This window comes from Alligator mississippiensis, chromosome 6, assembly GCF_030867095.1.
Source record: "Alligator mississippiensis isolate rAllMis1 chromosome 6, rAllMis1, whole genome shotgun sequence".
Taxonomy (NCBI): Eukaryota; Metazoa; Chordata; order Crocodylia; family Alligatoridae; genus Alligator; species Alligator mississippiensis.
The window spans coordinates 35915335-35933082 of record NC_081829.1 but is presented as its reverse complement, the minus strand read 5'-3'; the positions used below and the strand labels follow the sequence as shown (position 1 = coordinate 35933082).

The following is a 17748-nucleotide window of genomic DNA, read 5'->3' as shown; positions in this document are numbered from 1 at the left end:
TTGGTTTATACCCATAATCTAGCACACTTGGGGGTCTCTTACCAGGGGGAACTCTGACTTCAAAATTAGTGCAGAGGTGCAGTGAGAGCACACACAGAAGATTGCAATGGAAGGAAGTGACACTTAAGGAAGCAATTGGTTTCATTTACATGAAATACAAATAATTTCTGTTATTTAGCTTAGCTTGTATCTGCTTCTTTCCCAGACCTATAAAAGGGTGCTTTGTACCTGAAAGTTTGTCCTGCATCTCTCCCAACTATACAGTTGATCCAATAAAAATATCACAAAAAAATCTCTTGCAAACTTCCTGGACTATCATGGCCACAACATGCCAAACCTACTTCAATATATTAATCCAGCCGTATGATTCTTTTCCATTTCAGACTGTTTTCTCAGTCATGAGATATGACAGTTCTTTACTTGGAAAAATTTGATTTTATTTTCAGCTATTACTTACTTTCACACACTTGTCAAGGTTTTGATGTATATAGAACACATGGTTTTCATGGGTGTGGATGAGGGGGTCAGGGAAGGGGTGGTGAATTAATTGCATTTCAGGTTAGATTTTCTAGCCCTTAACTATTTTCTACAATGACTCCAGATTTATGGCTGAGTGCAGATGTCATTTGAGTCATTGACTGAAGAAATTAATCCCAGGTGTTGGTTTATTGACTGACATTTGAAACTAGAGTTATTGCTTCAAATTACAAATCTGTTTTGCTCATGAGGTGCCACTCATACTTTAGACCCCACCTCAAAAGAACACTGATGTTCTCACCTGAGTGTGAGCCAGGAAATTTATAGACAAGGCAATACTGAAACATCCCTCCTTTAATCAGCTGATGTTAGGAACTTATTTAAAAGAAAACACACTGAAGACTTTTGCCTGTAAAGTTTAAATTGCTTTTGAAGTGGTGTTTTGTAGATGCCACATTTTCAATTTTAACTCTTATATTAAAAGTCTCCCAGGATTTTTCTTTCTTTTAAATAACTTGTAGTTTAAGTCTTACAAATACCAAAACTGATAAATTCCATCCCTAAGGAACTGAGATGTAGGCAATATTTCCAACATGCCACTTACAAGGTTTATTAAAACCAAATGTCTTCTCTCTTGAAGAGACTGAGTACTGTTCAAAACATGAGTTTATTTACCTAAAAATCATAGAGAACTCATTTAAATTATTCTGTACTGGTGTTGGTCTATTGATATATATACATTGAGTCACTTTTACAAAGTGTGTTGTGTACCTGGTTAACTGGAGCAGATAGAATATGAATATATGAAACTGAAAGTATAAAAACATACTTAGGCATTATGTATAGTTAAGTACAATATAAGACTTACTCTTAACACATTCTCCTTAGGCTCTACAACTGTTGGTAAATTAGGGGTATCATATTTCTCAATGAGCTGTGCTGTTGCATCTGCTGGACACTGATCAGTAATCATCTTCTAAAAAGGATAAAAGTTAAATTTGATTAAGAAAGGAAAAAAAATATGACCAACAGTCTGTATAATATTATTCACTCTAAAGCCACTGGGATTTTGCTTTTAATTGCAGTGGGAACATGATTAGACCCATGGAGAATATTTAAAAATAATTCATTAACCTGTAAGCGCTAATGGCTCTCAAGTGTCAACCTATGTAAAACATTCAACACATATTACCTAGCAGCTCACATTTAAATTCTTCATTTCTGCAGTGTCCAACTTCATTCATAAGGCTGATGTAAGATTTACTTCAAATGTTAATTTAAGGAGCCAGTCTCTGGAGTCTTATCTACACTGGGGAATGTTTTAGTTATTGCTAATTCTGCTTTGGCTCAACCAGTGTTAGTGACTTTGGGAACCATAGATGAAATAGCCTAAAGGATGCTGGCAACATTCTACACCCTGTATCAGTTAGATTCAGTGCTGTTAAAGCCCAAAGGGATCATCCAGCCTGACTTCCTATAGGCTGCTAAAATTCACCCAGTTACTTATTTATTGAGTTCAATAACTTGTGTTTAACTAAAGCAAATCTTTCAGAAAAGCATCTGGTCTTGATCTGAAGATAAGAGACTGAGTATCTACTACTTCCCTTGATAGTTTGTCCCAATGCTTATTTCATTATTACAAAGCAAACAAACTCTGTGACTTATTTCTTATTTTAATTTTTCTGGCTTCAGCTCCAACCACTAGTTCTTGTTATATCTTTTTTTGGTAAGGAGCTCTTTGGTGCCCAACCTTTCCTCCACAAGATATTTATATATCATAATTAAGTCATTCCTCAGGGCTTCTTTGACAAACAGAGGTCTTCAAATTTCTTACTGTAAAGCAGAAGTTAGCAAATTTTTACCACTATGGGTCCTGCTTGCAACCCAATTCCTGGTGTGGCCTGCATCCTCCTGTTGATCAGCAGATACCATGAAGGGAATAGATACAAAAAGGCGGGCAATGGGACCATGGGGATGCCTTCTCTGTTGCTTGGGCATATTATGAATTCCCTGAGCTATAGAAGGCCAAATCCAGTCTCTACACAGGTTGGATCTGGCTCAAGGGCCATGGGTTGCCAACCCTACTGCAAAACATTTTTTTCCTCAGGTCTGCAAAAGCATTTTAAGGGCTCTCCAGTTTTTCAACATCCTTATTAGACTACTAACACTACAACTTAGGGCAGGAGTGGGCAACATGCGGCCATGGGGCCACACACAGCCCGCCAGGCCATTCTAGCCGGCCCGCGGGGTGCCTAAAAATTTATAAAATTAATATTTATTTGCCCCTGGCTGCCTGTCATGTGGCCCTTGATGCCTTGCCAAAACTCAGTAAGTAGCCGTCCACCCAAAATAATTGCCCGCCCCTGACTTAGGGTGACTATAAGGGACAATGTGAAACCTGGCTGGCAGGCCAGCTGCCCCTGCCCCCCTCTGCTGCAATGAGTCAATGGCCCGTTAATGGCCCATTGTTCTTCACTTCACAGGTGTTAGCAATCACCTGTGAAATAACAATTAGTGTTAATAGGGCTTCCTATTTCACAGCCCCTGCAACTTTGCCTCCATACCCTGGACTCTTGTTTTAATTTTCACCAGCCAACTGGGTCCGACCTTTGAAATCTGGGACTGTCCCCACCAATCAGGGACATATGTAGAGTGTCTACATGTGGATTAACACTTTAGTTAATGCACATTAAATCTTGTACCTTTGGGCACTTTTACGTGTGCTCCAGGGGTGGGGAAGCAGTGCTTATATTAGAGCCTCTCTGAGAGCGGCTCTAATTAAAGAACAGCCACGTTTCCTGTATCAACATCCCTGAGCTTAAAAACGGCAGTGGGGGCGCTTGAACGAGCTTTAATTTAAGTGCTCCCACCATCATTTTTAAGCACAGGGACACTGATATACGAAACACCAGAGGCTGCTGCAGCGTGGCAATTGTCACACTCCAGCAGACTCGACATGCTGGAATTCCAGCGTCTTGAAGTAGCCTCCATGCTTGTGTATAGGTGCCCTCCATTGTGAGGTACTGGGAAATGTGCATTAGCCTATTTTAATGGGCATTATCTAAAAACAATGGCTTTCTTTAGTGATGCTTTAATGCGCATTAAAATAGGCTGATGTGCATTAAAGCGCCCAAGGTCACCCTACTACACTCTATATGGTATTCTAGTATATCTCTCATCAGTATCATTTATAGAGGAAAAAGATCTCCATAGTCTTATTTTTTAAACTTCTGTCTATGTATTCAAGGATCCACAGCATTGCATGGGAACTCATGTCAAGTTGCTTATTCACTGTGACTGCTGGTATTTTTCCTAGAATCTTCCAAGTGTATATATTGACCAATGTCTTCCTTGATATGGCATGTTGCAGAGTGTTGGCGTTTCAAATATTATTGCAAATATGACTGATGGTCTGAAAAGGAAATTAAAAATAATCCTTTGGTTACCTTATCATAAGCACAGGGAATTGGACTTGATGGCCCACCAGGATGCCCCTCCTAGTCCTGTATCTTTCAGGAATGACACAGGTTCCTTGTTCCTAGATACATAACTTTGCTTTCATTCACCTGTATTAAAAGGCACTTTGTTCCAGATTGCTCTGCGTGACTTCACCTTCCCCATCATTATTACCATTCTGCCAATCTTTACATCATCCATAAATTTTACTAGTTGTGATATAGTATTCAAAACAGGACAGAATTTATACTTGAAATTCAAATGGTTTTATTGCTGATGAAACTGGACTAGGTATCAGCAATAGAGAGAAACATTGGGAAAATCTTTTCCAATCTAGACAAAACTATAGAAGCTGCTTATGATTTATGTAACAAGGGAGACAGAAGTGACAACATAAGTACAACTAGACTTCACAGAAATGAAGAACATAAATGTGTGCTATCAGATAGTAATATACCAAATGCCATGAACTAAAAGTGATAGAATTTAAAGTACTCTCACATCTATAAAGCTGGTACATTTATTTACCTACCTACTTTAATTGCAGGGGATTGGAAGGGTTAAATTGAAAATGTTGTAATAAACATTTTAGCTGAGAGTTACCATATGCTTTCAGATTAGTGCTGTACATGTTTAAAATTTTTACTGAATTTTTGAGCATGTCAAAATATTTATGAAGTTTCAATTTAATAATTTCATATACAAGTTAAACCTATCAAACCTCATGTTGCTCTTCAATTTCCTGCTTGATCAGAAGCTCTTCAGCTTTCTGATTTTCTATCAATTCCAGGTGTCTTGTGACCTTTTCCTGTTCTTGTTCCAGCGTGGCTGCCTTAAGTTTCCTCTAGCATTGCAGATACATTTGCCATTGACAAATTTAAAAAACAGGATGATTAGAGTAAGTTGTATTAGGGACACATTTCAAAACTGATTTTTTTAAAATGAAAGCAAGCTTACCTCTTCACCTTCCTTTATATTTTTCCTGTAGTTATAAAGCCAATGTGCCAGGTAATCAATGGGGTCTGCTGGGTGATGTTCTGCCACCTCTGCAAGTCCCTCAGCCAAGTGCTTTCCGACACATTTTCTGAGGTAGTGTGTATCCATTCCCATCTTCTATCAACTGCAGCAAAGTAGGGGAAAAATGAATTTGTCCTGATCTAAGATGAAAGGCATTAAGTAGGACAGACATTACATATATTACACATGCTACACATTACATTACATGTAATGCTGCACATTACGTATGTTATACAATTCACTGGGGAATCACCCAAGAAACGTTGACTGGCCACATGTGCCAAGTAATTATCACACCATAAATATGGCTATCCAGCTATAAAAAGAGCCACCCAGGTACACAGCTAGTGTTTGAAAATGTGTAACAGTTCTAGAGCTGCTTTCTATCCATCTTTAATCTGAAGCTGTAGCAGGTCCCTAAGGCCCCCTCTCCTTGTTATAGGTATCCTGCAATTAACTGATTCATTGCACAATTACCTTGAGACAAGCTACATATGCAAAGTAGCTAGGATGCCATAAAAAGCTCCAACGAGGTGTAAAGTTAGACTCAAAAGTACTGACTTTATAGCTGGTTGCTATCCAGCTTTGAGTTGTGTATATAGCCGGGTTTCCCCTGGCTGGGAGCTGTGGGGCTCCAAGCTGAAGGAGCGCACCATGCCCAGACAGGGCTGTGAGTGCACACCTGTGGGGACTCAGCCTCCGCAGCTACCCACTCTTGGTCCCAGCAGAAGCCCTCAGCCGCCTGGCCCCAGTTCTGCAGCATCTGCCTCCTGTTTCTGGCATGGTTGTGATCTCCCCGGGGCGGGTGCGTGGCATGGCAGGAGGTGTCACTGCACGGGTGGTGCACTACATCCCCTTGCGCCTTTACCTGCTGGGCGCAGGGGCCCCAGGGACAGCGGCCCCTAAGCCAGGGAGCGCTACTGCAGTCGCCCTGACAGCCGCTCAGCCCCGACAGGGGAGCCCGTTCCTCCTGCTACAAGTGATTCAGGCGGGGGCCGGCGGCCGGGCAAGGGCAGCCGCTGTGAGGTGGCGCCGCTGGACAGAGCCCGGCGACTCACGGCACCTTCGCTCAGGGGCCAAAGGCGCCGCAGGCGGGAGGCAGCCACGAGCGGGCGCCGCTGTGGTCTCAAGGCTGGGGGTAGCCCTGCGTCCGGGCCCACGAGCTAGGACCGCGCGGGGCTCCGCGACCCCGGGCGCGACTGGCTGCGCCTCTGCGCGGGGGGCCGCGTCTGACGTGGGCGGTCCGCGCGCGCCTCCAGGCCGCTGCTCCCGGGGGCCGTTGCCGAGCGACCGCGACGCGCCAGCATTACCCCGCCCCTCCCGCGCGGCACGGGCTTTGTGCGCCTGCGTGGGTCACCTGGTTGGCACCCGGCGGCCTGGTCCGGTGCGGTCCGATGCGGTCCAGGGGCGGGGCGCGGTCCGGGCTCTGGGCGCCGCAGCGCTGCACTGCGCTTAGAGCGGCCCCAACCGGCGGGAGTTTAACTGTGGCCCCAGCCCCGGCCCTAGCGCGGTGGCGGTGGTTCGGGGCGGCCTCTGCGGTGTGTTCAGACTCGCGTGCGCGCGGCCTTGGGCCGCTCCCTGCCCGGTGCCCTTGTTATCAGCCTGTGACCAGCCCTGCTTTGTGATTATTTGTCCCAAGTGATCAGTTTGCTGTAGCTTCCAGCCTCGGAGGGGCCAAGAAGTCACTCCGTGGCCTGGGCCCACGCCCCTTCGGGTGCCAGATAGACCTGTCCAACCACCTCACCTTTGCTCGCTAATAGCCCTGTGAGCCGTTCGGGAAGAACCTCTTCTTGTTGTGGCTGGGGGCAGGGAGCTGGGTTTGAGTATGGGCTGCTCTACAAGCTCCCTAACAGGCAAAGGGAGCTAGAGGTTGAGGGGAAATGGGAACCAGGCCTCAGCAGCAGTGCTTACATGCTAGGGGTAGCAGGTTTCAGGGGTGTTGCTTGTAGTGTTGGTCTAAGGACATAGGCAGACAAGGTTCTTTAGGTAAATTTTTCTATTAGACCAACTAAATATTTGGAAAAATTGTTCTTTGCAAGTTTTCAGGCACAAACACCCTTTTGCAGGCATAGGGAGAGTGCTGGTGTTTTGTGTTTTGGGTGGACTAGAGGCCAATATGCAAAATATAGGGCTGTGAAATGCAAATGTATGGCAATGAGGATCAGAGGCTGTGAGCTAGTACATTTTTTGTATCTAGTAGATTTATGAAGTGAAGTTTGTAGGCTTGTCTACAAAAGGGGTTTTTTTTTTGTAAATTCCCTTTGAGGATTAGACCTGAGAGACTGGAGACAAAAAATCTTGGACTAAATATAGAGATTGGATTTATAGCACAGTATAACCTACCTGAAATCTGATAACCCCAGGTAACCTACATTTTACTAGCTACATCTTATCACCAGGTCAGCATTCCCCCCTTCCCTTTCCACCTACCTGCTTCACACCTATTATCTCCTGTGGCCTCTGATCCTCACTGCCAGGCATGTGCGTTTTCAAAGGCCGGCATTTTGCCGATTGCATCTATTCCACCCAGGAGAACACAAAACAACAACAGACTCCATATGCCTGAAGAAGGGTGTTTGTCCCTGAAAGCTTGCAAAGAACCATTTTATCCAAATATTTAGTTGGTCTAATAAAAGATATCACATTTACCCAAATAACCTTATCTACTTAGGGACAGCAGGTGTGAGACGTGTTTGTAGGCTAAGTACTTTATGCTTTAAATAGAGAATCTTCTTTAACTGTTGTTTGCTGTAGAAATGGACTAAGCAAGAAAAGCAGTCCCCCAGAAACAAGTGCTCAAGAAGTCAATGGTCCTGCAGGCTGGGTTGTAAACCCTTTGGGAAAGTGGAAGGCCTAGAGTCCTCATGGAGGCAGCTGTGTCCAGACATACATTATTGTGAGGTGCATTTGGACAAAACTGGTGAGTTCCTGGAAAAACACCTGGAACATTGGTAGAAAGCAACATTTCTCAAGCGGAATGTGAATGAATATAGTTGCACGGTGTTGCAGTGGTAGCCCTCTCCTAGCCGTTTTAGGGGGGAAAACAGTATTATTTTTATAATGTAATGCAGTTACAAATGTTTACAGATAATTTGCAACCCAGGAAAGCTTCAGTCATCCAAACATGTGATAGACTTATCAGGAGGCACTACTTCACAGTCAGGGCGGCTAGGATCTGGAACCAACTTCCAAGGGAAGTGGTGCTCGCTCCTACCTTGGGGGTCTTCAAAAGGAGGGTAGATAGACACCTTGCCAGGGTCGTTTGACTCCAGCATTCTTTCCTGCCCATGGCAAGGGGTCGGACTTGATCTGCTCAGGTCGCTTCCAACCCTACCAACTATGAAACTGGGCTAAATATGGCCCGTGGAGCTATGTTGTCGGGCCTACAGATAGGGAAATTTGGCAGTGGTAGAGTGGTGACAATTAACAATGCTCCCCAGTTGCCAAATTTTCAGGCTTCATGTGGCTGGATTGAACCTGTGCCATTGCTGCAAGGCTGGATCTGGTCCCCACTGTGCTCTTCCCATGCACCAGCAGATTTTGTGTGCCATGGGGTCATGGGCTTAGGCCCGTTTTGAAAAAACTATATGCATTAATAAGGGAGGGTACTGGGAATACAACTGATTTCTTGGGACAATTGAAAAGAGAACAGGAAAGGGAGTGAGGTCGTGGGTTAACGACAAGGGATCTAGAAGAGGACACTGAGCAGAGCACGCTGGCCAGCATCCACTGCCCCCTGAATGAGTTGGAGGGGCCTGTGGATGCTGACCAGTGAAACTCTGCACAGAGATGTGAGTGGAGGAGCAACAGGAAAACAGCTCCATACTTGCCTAGGTTCCCTGACCAGAGTTTTTCCATGGACCGGATCTGGCCTGTGGATAGACCTGGCACTGCCTATCCAGCCCACAGAGCGAAGATTGGGCACCAGTGGACTAAGTCACATGGTATGAGGAGCAAATGTTCACTGCAGCCAGTTTACAGTCTTCATGCATAAACTGTTCACTGAATACATTGTTTAAAAAAAGAAACAAATTGGTATTTTTATTAGTGCTCTAATCATACCTGTTAGACTCCAGTTGAGATCAGTCAACTTGTGCTAAGCTAGACATTGTTCAAACACATGAAAAAAGAATTCCTGTCCTGAGTTTGAATAGTTATCATAGATGGACAAAGGAACAGGAGGGGGAGAGAGAAGTAATTTTCCCAAGATAATTGAGCAGATCAACAGGAGAATGGGAAATAGTAACTTCCAACTTAGAGCCCTATCTAGCAAACCACTGGAGCTCTAATAAAATTCCCAGTCTATCTGCAGAGAATCTGAACAGGACTGATTTTATTGGCAAAACTGCCTGTAGCCATTAATTTTACTTGGTTTAGTAATTTTCCAGTTTAAATATGGAAACACTGATTAGTGCTTTAGTGTCTCTGGCCTTTGAACTTTTTTCAGGAAGGTACAAATGGAGTCTGATTACCTCAAGAGATCAGTAGGAACATGTTTGGCAAAGGGACTAGCCGAAGTCGTAGAGCTTCGACCAGCAGACCCAATAGAGTACCTGGCACATTGGATTTACAAATACAGGAAAAACTTAGATGAAGAGAAAAAGGTAGGCATCTCTGCATTTAAAATGGTTACTATTACCCTGTTGACAATTTTAATGATACTATAGCTGATATTGTATCTCTCTTCTAACTGTAATGATAGAGAGACTTGGAAAGAGCCAAGCTGGAACAAGAACGGGAGGAGGCCCAGGTAGAACTGGAAATGCTAGAAAAAATAAAGGAAGAACAACTGATGATCAACCAGAAACTGGCAGAGGAGCAGCAAGTATGGCAAAGTATAATTCATTATCATAGCGCTGTAAATTTTTAGAATACGGCAGCAATTTTCAGACTTCCTAAAGTCACAGAACCCTTTCATATCATAGGTTCTGTGAGGAGTATGTGTAATAATAAATGACATGACCAACCAAAATACAGCTTTGGTTAGAGAGGGAAAGTGATTGTATTATGTTGTCTTTAAACATCTGGAACCCTGAGGCAAAGTGGCTCTGTGCAGCTACTGCTGTGCAAACAAGCTTTTTAAATCAACAGTCTCTGTTCTAGATGTTATGCATGGTGATATGTTCTGCAGAATTGGTGTTCTTTGTGTACTGCAGTAGACAAACAGTGGACACAATATACGCTTTTAAAAGATGTTGCCCTTCTGTGATCAGGGAGCGTGTATGCAGTGGTTTCCTGATGTGTCATATAGTCTTCTATCCTATTAGAGCTGACAGAAAAAATCCTGCAAATATTAATTTGAATTGGAAGATGAATTTTAATTTGATTGTGTATGCATTTTTTTATTTTCTTTCAACACACTGTATACTTGAGCATCATTACTATTGTGAATATTCATACAAAATTAAGCTTTTTCTGGAATGTTTGGTTATTTATCAAAAGTATGCTTTGGATGTATATTTGACTCTGTAGGTTAGTCGCATACAAGTGATGGTTTAAGGTTAAGCAGTTGTCCTGTAAACAGATGTCTCATTCGATGTGGTCCTGATTGATCAGAGTCAAAACCAAGACAAAAGAGGAGCTGCACAGCCTTTTACATAGGTAGTTGTTCCAAGCTTTATTGCTGCTCTGCCAGTAGGTGGCCAGGGGGAGCACACAACCTTACAGACATGTCCTTGGAATGATTGGCAGTTAACTGCAGGGTGGATTTGATTTAAATCCAATCAATTTAAATCACAAGTTAAATCACTGGTCAGGAAGCCTCATTTTAATCATTATTTTCTACAAAAAGTGCATTCTTGTTGTTTGATATCCTTTATCATTTAACTTCTTGGAACTTTTCACTTTAGAGAAAGGTAAGGGCTTGACTGTATGTACACAAACTTGCAGAGAGACATTAGGGCTGATGGGTAGGTAATCAGGTCTGTTATCTCTCATCTCCATATATTGCTGTTAAAAGGATGTTATCTCTGGAGATAACAAATTATCCCTATGCCTGAAGAAGGGTGTTTGTGCCTGAAAGCTTGCAAAGAACAATTTTTCCAACTAATTAGTTGGTTTAATAAAAGATATCACATCTACCCAAAGAGCCTTGTCTGCCTATGATCTCTGGAGAGACAAATCCACAGCTTGAGAACTGCAGCTAAGCATCACAGAGGTGCTTAATGGGATCTTCTAGACTGAGTACTGAGTCCCCTTGGGTGGAGTGGTTTTCTTTAATCTTTACTAATCTATAGAGGAGCCTCTGGGAACCCCTTAAGATTGGGCCCCTAATATAGTCCATGACCTGTTGTGACCTATTTATAAAACTTCTAAAACGTTTACATAAATTGTCTCAAATGGTATATAATTATAAATTATAATCCATATTATGGGATGATATCTTTAAGCTTTAACATATCTTAAATTAAAACTACGTTTATATAAGTTTATTTTTAAAAGCATCTTAAAAAATAAAAATATGATTAAATTAAAAAAAATGATTTATTAAAAAAAATCACATTCTTTGTCTTTAAAAAAAATTGTTGATTTTTATCCACACTGGTTAGGAGGAATGAGCTGTGATTAACTTAGACATACACAGCATTGGAGAGATGGGGGGGTACTACTCAGATGGTACTATTGTTTTTCCCTTATTGGATTTTCTGTGTAGCAGACTACATAATACAGTCTCCATGATCTGAGCATATTGCATTCAAACACAGCCAATATTTTGTCAAATAAATATCTTAAACTTGTGTTGTTCTGGTTAATTTAATTATGTAAAACTTAGCACAAGTTGCCTATTGTAATTAAATTTTACTCTCTACATTTGCAATTTTACAATCTAGAAACAAGATTGTTTGCTGAAATATTTTAAATAATGAGTGCAGTTAAGAATAATATTTTTGTCTATAGTGAAATCACAAAGAATTGTGTAAGTTACTGGTTTTATAGTAATTGCTTGGGCTCAATAGCAGTGATGGTATATCACAGTTAATCCACATTTTTTGAGGTACTGGTTGTGAGTGTGTTGCAGTTTTGAGGAACTGGTTCTGGGTTTGTCTGGGCATGGTACTGCATATACCGGGAGAGAGAGAGAGTATTTTACATGGCAATGTTTGTTAATATTATTACAAAATATTGTAGTAAAGAAAAAAGCCTCTTCTCTCAATACTTGTTCTTCAGCTCTAGGCGTTTGTTAAATTAATGCTATGCATGCTTAGATTATATATTTATTTATGTGATCCAGACATTGTATCAGCAAGATCCTTAATCGCCAAAGACTTCTGGCTACTTCAGAAGAAATTGTCTTCAAGTAAACATTAGATCAAAGTTGATGATTGCTTATATTACCACAGTACTTAGGGTGCTTACTTACTCATTGACTAGGCCCTGATTCTGCTGGGTGCTGTACAAACATAGAACATAATGTTACTGATTCCTACAGGTTACAATCTAAGTATAAGACAAGAGAGATAAAAGGTATAAGGAAACAGCGTGGTTTTTTGTCCGTGCTCAGTAAGATGACTCGTTGTCTGGCTCCCCCGGATATTGGAAGCCTAGTTTATATGCTAGTTGCCATTGGCCCACGTCTCCCAGGATTCGTAGCTGTCGTTTAGTGAGCCTTGAATGGTGTAGGAGGAATCCAAACATGATCCGCTCCTCTGGCGTTCTTTGCAGCAACAGTTGCAATGTTCGTTGAAGGTCAGATTCGCGATGTCTTGCGCTCTGAGCCTCGATCGGGCATGCAGTGGGTCGACGCTCTAAGTTGCTAGAAGTGCCCATGTCCGACTTCATAAGGGCCTGTAATCGCGGGAGTTGACGTAAAAGATTACCCGCGGGTTGGCCAGCCAGTGGGTTGAGGCGAATCCAAAGGATGATGGCATTTTTTCCTCCATAAACTTCAACGCAGGCTTCCACACCGATGAGAGTCACCGGAACAATTCCAGGGTTTCACAGGTGGCGGTGAGGCCACGGTCCTCTCTGCTGGGGTGGTGTCAGTCCCAGTGTTTGTGTTCTGGAGTTCCAGGAACAATATGAGATTCCTATTATTGCTAGTAGAATTTGTTCTGCACTGGCCTTCGATGAACGGCCGTCATGCCATGCATGGGATTTGTGGCCAACTTGGCCCACAGTAAGCGCTGGAAGTGGGATGGGCCAATGAACGTTGCACGTTACTATGTCTATGTCGGTGGCGTGCCCCCTACTCCATGAGGCTTGATGAGTTAGGAAGCTAGCCTCTTCCAAGTCCAGCAAGTCGGATCCGAACCCCACGACCAGGCGTCCCAGCCACACGGCCAGAGTTTCTTCAGGCTTTATTTTTGATTCTTTGCATAACTCTTGTAACTCAGTCCAAGTACGAGCTCGATAGATGGTGGTGCGAACTGCATCCTGCACATTGATTACTTGGTTGACTATCGCTATAGGATGAGCTGCTGTCAAAGCTGTTGCTGTATCTGGTGGGAGGGGCGGATGCAATCCTCCGCTCGACGCCCCCTCCCCGCGGCAAGGAGGTGGGACCGCTGGGAGCGATGTCACCTCAGTGGGCGGGGCCGCTGGGCGGATTCCCACCGATTCCTCTAAAGCTCCACTCTTCTTTTCCGGGTTCTCCGGGCGGCTCGCTCCTTCCTCGGTGCCATCTTGAAATGGCGTCGACTCGGGGCTTTCTTTTACTGCTGCCTCTTTAGCCTCCTGAATAGCTGTGAGCAGTTGGGCTTCCAAATTCGCATTCTCCCACAGCAAAGTTGTTATGGTGCGGAATATTACATTTAACATTCTCCCCTTATCACACTTCGGGCCTGTCCTCTCAGTTGTGGCGTGTCCCTTCGCCTCTAGGTTTTTACGGAGCTCAGAAAGAAGTTCGCGGCCCCTCAGTCCAGACGCTAGGGCTGGGGGACTGAACCGATTGATCGGCGTTGGTTCTCCACCCTCCTGCACGAGTCGCATACAGCGGACGTACTCTTGGCTCAGAGTCGGGTCTACTGCGCCTGCCGGTTTGACTCCAGTGAAGGACGCGGTGCTTACTTCCTCGCGGGGCCTAAATAGGACCCGCTCACTACCCATCACACACCCAAACGCCCCGGGGTGAAGATGTGCTTCCCATTCTTTCGAAGCTCCCTCTTCCCCCTTCAGCGAAAGGTAACCGCTGACGAGCCTTTCACCCATTCCGCCCGCCTGGTGATAGGCGATGTGTGCCCCTAGTTCCACGGTGTTCGTCATGTGGCGCCTTTCACTGCACCAGGGGCAGTTTCTAACTAATTCTAACTCCATCGCGTCTTCCCCAGATCCTGTTCGTGACGCCATGTGGCGGTCAAGTGGTAGGCCGGGCTGTGGCCAGTAGCCCCGAAACGGCAGGCGGGTACTTTTGACTGATGGAGCAGAATTAGGCACGGAAGCGTATCGGTTAAACAAAGAGATTGCTTTACTTACACTGTCGATGAATACAGCGTAGGCAGAAAGTTAACTTCAGTTACCAAACGAGAGCTCTATAAACTGAGGTGAAATGTCCGTGAACAATTCAACGAGCATGCAGGACACGGAGTACAACAATTCAACGAGCATGCAGGATATGGGGTATGTCGGGAAGGTTGATGACGGGGAGTCGTTGGTGGGTGATCAGTCTGCCAAGTTCACTCCGAGATGGGCGCGGAGTTCTCCAACTTGGGCGGAAACTGCTCTACCTTTTATACAGCTAGCGAACCAATTGCTAGTTGCCACGTAGGAATAATTTAGAACTGATCAATAATGGTGTGCGTATTTACATAAGGATGGCGGGAGCTTTTCTGCATCAGGGTTCTCCACCGTAGCGGAAAGTTTCACCATGCCGAAAAGCTTCATTGTGCTAGAAAATTCCACTGTGCCAAGGCACTTAACTGTTGGGTTGTGACAAATGTATTCAGTTATTTTTTGTTCTTTGTATTTTTATGTTTTAAATTAGAAAATACACAGTAAATAATGGATGGGAAACGCATGAAAACATCTCTTGTGCTGTTAAAGTCTGCAGCATAGCTGATTTTACTGGAGCTTGTCTTTTTTTCTAATTTGCACTTGTACTGTTTCTATAAAATGACTGCAGGCTCAGCTGAAACGAGAACTTGAGGAGTTGGAACTCAAAAGGCTAGTGGAGGAAAAAGCAGAAGAGCTGTTGTTGCAGCAGAAAGCTCAAGAGGTTTGACAAAATTTAATTAGTGATTGATGTCTCAAATCACCATGGGTTCATATGCTCTGGATACAAATGTCCCCTTTGAACAGTGCAAGAGTTGAATCTGTAGCCTCTAAACCAGATACAGCTAGCAAATTTCTCAAAATAGTATATATTGTATTCAGAATATATCAAGAGGAGGGATATCAAAGTCCTGTCTCCAAATTAAAATTTGACAAAACATTGGATTATATTGTTATTATGTTCGGCATATATTTTGTAGAAAGTTGTCAAAACATTTGTTTGCTTAGTGATGCTGTTGCTATCCTCGACTATGTTATAAAAATGTTTCCATGTGGATAGGAGCACAAGTGAATAGTTTTGCCAGTTCCACACACATTTAGGACTTGTCTGTACTAAAAAGTGTTATGGGTTTGACTGTGCTAGTATAGTTAAATCAGCAAAGCCTTCTTATTGTGGTGCTAATTATACTGGTGTGAGACATCACTATCATCAGTGTATCTGTTTCTATGTTCTGACTTTTACTGGGATAACTATGTCTATTTAGAGGGTGGGTTTTTGCTGACATAATTATATTTATAAAAAATTCAAATGAAGATCAGCTCTTGGTATGTGAAATCTATCACAGTCTAAAAAGGTGTGCTTTTCTTTGAGTTCTTTGTTAAAATATGGATATCATATTAACTGCAAAAAATATAAAAAATTATAAGGAAGAAAAAGCACTACATGACAACCTAAAATTGTTCAAAACTCTCTTTGTAACCATTAAGATTAGCCTCTATGGTAATACACAGACCTTCACACACTAACTTGTACCAGAGCTTACATAAATCTTTATTTATGCATCCTTTTTAGCTTTAATTTAATAAAGGAGTGTTCAACCTCAGACCCAGGGACCAAATCTGGCGTGTGGAGCCATGACATCTGGCTGATGGGGCTTTCCACAGGTTAGGGAATTTAGTGGTGGGGAAGCAGTGGAAATTAAAAGTGCCACTCCTCCCCACTGCCTAATTTCTTAGCCTCGCACAGCAGTTCAGAGCTGGGCCGTGCTCCCTATTCCTACACAGCCAGAATGAACCCAGAAAATCCCCCCTTCCCTCCACATGGCTGGGTTTGGGGCCAGGCCACACCCCCTTCCTCTTAGATGGCCAGATCAGGGTCGGGCCAGGCCATGCACCCTTCTCCTTGAACAGTTGGATTGAGGCTGAGCTGCCCCGTGCCCCCTCCATGCGGCTGAATGCGTCTCCACCATTTCTGCCCCAGGCACATGATCAGGACCACTGGCCAGATCTGGCCCGTGGATAGACAGGGCACTGCTCATCTGGCCCATTGGGCAAAGGGATTGAGCATCCCTGGTATAATGTATAATAAAGCTCTTTAATGCATACTAAGATTTTTAGACACACTTTTAATATAATTATTGATAAGATAATTATCTAATGAAAATGAATTTTCGATTGTAGGAAGCATCAAAGACAATAGCTGAGGTAACAGATAGATATGGAGCTCCTCATTTGGCCCGAGTTGAGGAGGTAGATGAGAGTGGACAGGATGAGGTAAGAATTAAAAAACAAAACAAAAAAGAAGCAGAAGTAAATCAATGCAATTTTCCTATCCCTACTGACACTTCTAGAATTTAGCCTGTGTCACCTTCTAAATTCTCTTAAAGAATAGACAGCATTTGGACCATATGCTCCAGGACAAAGGGCACCTATATATGTGCCGAATGTCTGCTCTACCATGTTCTAGTTAGAACATGGTGGAGCAGATTTGACTAATCAGCATGCTTCAGCAGCTTTGACATCATGTGTATTCAGCATCCCGGTGCTTCAAAATGGTGGCGTGGTGCTTTAAAGTTTGTCGAATGAGTTTCAGTTCAAGCATGCCATTTTGAAGCATGGGATGCTGAATACACGAGAAGCTGTGGGCACTTTAATTAGAGTGGCTTCTGAGAGCCGCTGTAATTAAAGCACTCCACCTTGGAGCACATGTAAAGAGGCCCTAAGAAATCTGTGCGTGTGCTTGTCTGCACTCATCAGAATGTCCTATCTGGTGTTGGCTGTAAATGGTTGCATGGGCTATTTCATCACATTGGGTTAGCTAAAGAATAGCAATTCCTTATCTCTTACTTGTTTTTTCCTAGCTTGTCTCTGTTCTAGCAACTGTAAAAGAATGGTAATGAGGTCGTGATGGAAAAGGAAATTGTCATTTTTCAGACTTCTTAAATTATATTTAAATGTGTTCCAAATAGAAGCTTAGATATTCCCATCGGTACAGCTGTCTCCTGTTGCTCCTGTAACCTTGATAAATACCTAATGAGGCAAAGATGACATTTTTTGAGTGTTTAGAGGTGTACACTGTTCTCACAATACTACTCGCATACAACACTGTTACTTGAGCCAGCCATTAGTAGTCAAATATATCCAGTGACATGAGTGTTTCGATCCTTATGAAAGGGTGCTAATTTCACTTGAACGTGTGGTTTGTTATTTTAAATTAAAAGACCATAAATCGCAGTATGCGTTTTGGTGGCACAGTATATCTCAACAGACTGGTAAAGATCAGTTTCACTATGGTCTTGTTGGCACCTTTTAAAATTTGTATTCCTTAGGTTGCCCATATGCTTTTATTGTCCATAATACAATTTCAGCTCT

The 17748-nt window shown here is 43.1% G+C and overlaps 2 protein-coding genes across 12 annotated transcripts in view; one reads left to right on the top strand and one right to left on the bottom strand.

The window, feature by feature from the left end:
- Positions 1-17748, bottom strand: part of LOC102575212 (uncharacterized) — a 64819-nt gene that overhangs the window by 1131 nt on the left and 45940 nt on the right. Inside the window, exons 1-4 of one of the 6 annotated variants that reach the window (XM_059729793.1) lie at positions 6695-6717; positions 4891-5053; positions 4655-4777; positions 1346-1453 (exon numbers count right to left, since the gene is read on the bottom strand). In XM_059729793.1, the coding sequence (XP_059585776.1) occupies positions 1346-1453; positions 4655-4777; positions 4891-5043 (384 nt within the window). In that variant the 5' untranslated portion in view covers positions 5044-5053; positions 6695-6717. Of the gene's footprint in view, positions 1-1345; positions 1454-4654; positions 4778-4890; positions 5054-5632; positions 5790-5818; positions 6138-6307; positions 6391-6694; positions 6718-17748 lie in introns of those variants that run through there. The other 5 variants (XM_019497186.2, XM_019497185.2, XM_019497188.2 and 2 more) reach the window with 5 other exon arrangements.
- DYDC1 (DPY30 domain containing 1) overlaps positions 1-17748 on the top strand; it is a 30034-nt gene that overhangs the window by 10445 nt on the left and 1841 nt on the right. The window contains exons 1-6 of one of the 6 annotated variants that reach the window (XM_014602636.3): positions 6258-6334; positions 7705-7870; positions 9398-9554; positions 9653-9775; positions 15008-15100; positions 16558-16650. In XM_014602636.3, the coding sequence (XP_014458122.1) occupies positions 9408-9554; positions 9653-9775; positions 15008-15100; positions 16558-16650 (456 nt within the window). In that variant the 5' untranslated portion in view covers positions 6258-6334; positions 7705-7870; positions 9398-9407. Of the gene's footprint in view, positions 1-6257; positions 6335-6424; positions 6489-6509; positions 6715-7704; positions 7871-9397; positions 9555-9652; positions 9776-15007; positions 15101-16557; positions 16651-17748 lie in introns of those variants that run through there. The other 5 variants (XM_059729794.1, XM_006264717.4, XM_019497190.2 and 2 more) reach the window with 5 other exon arrangements.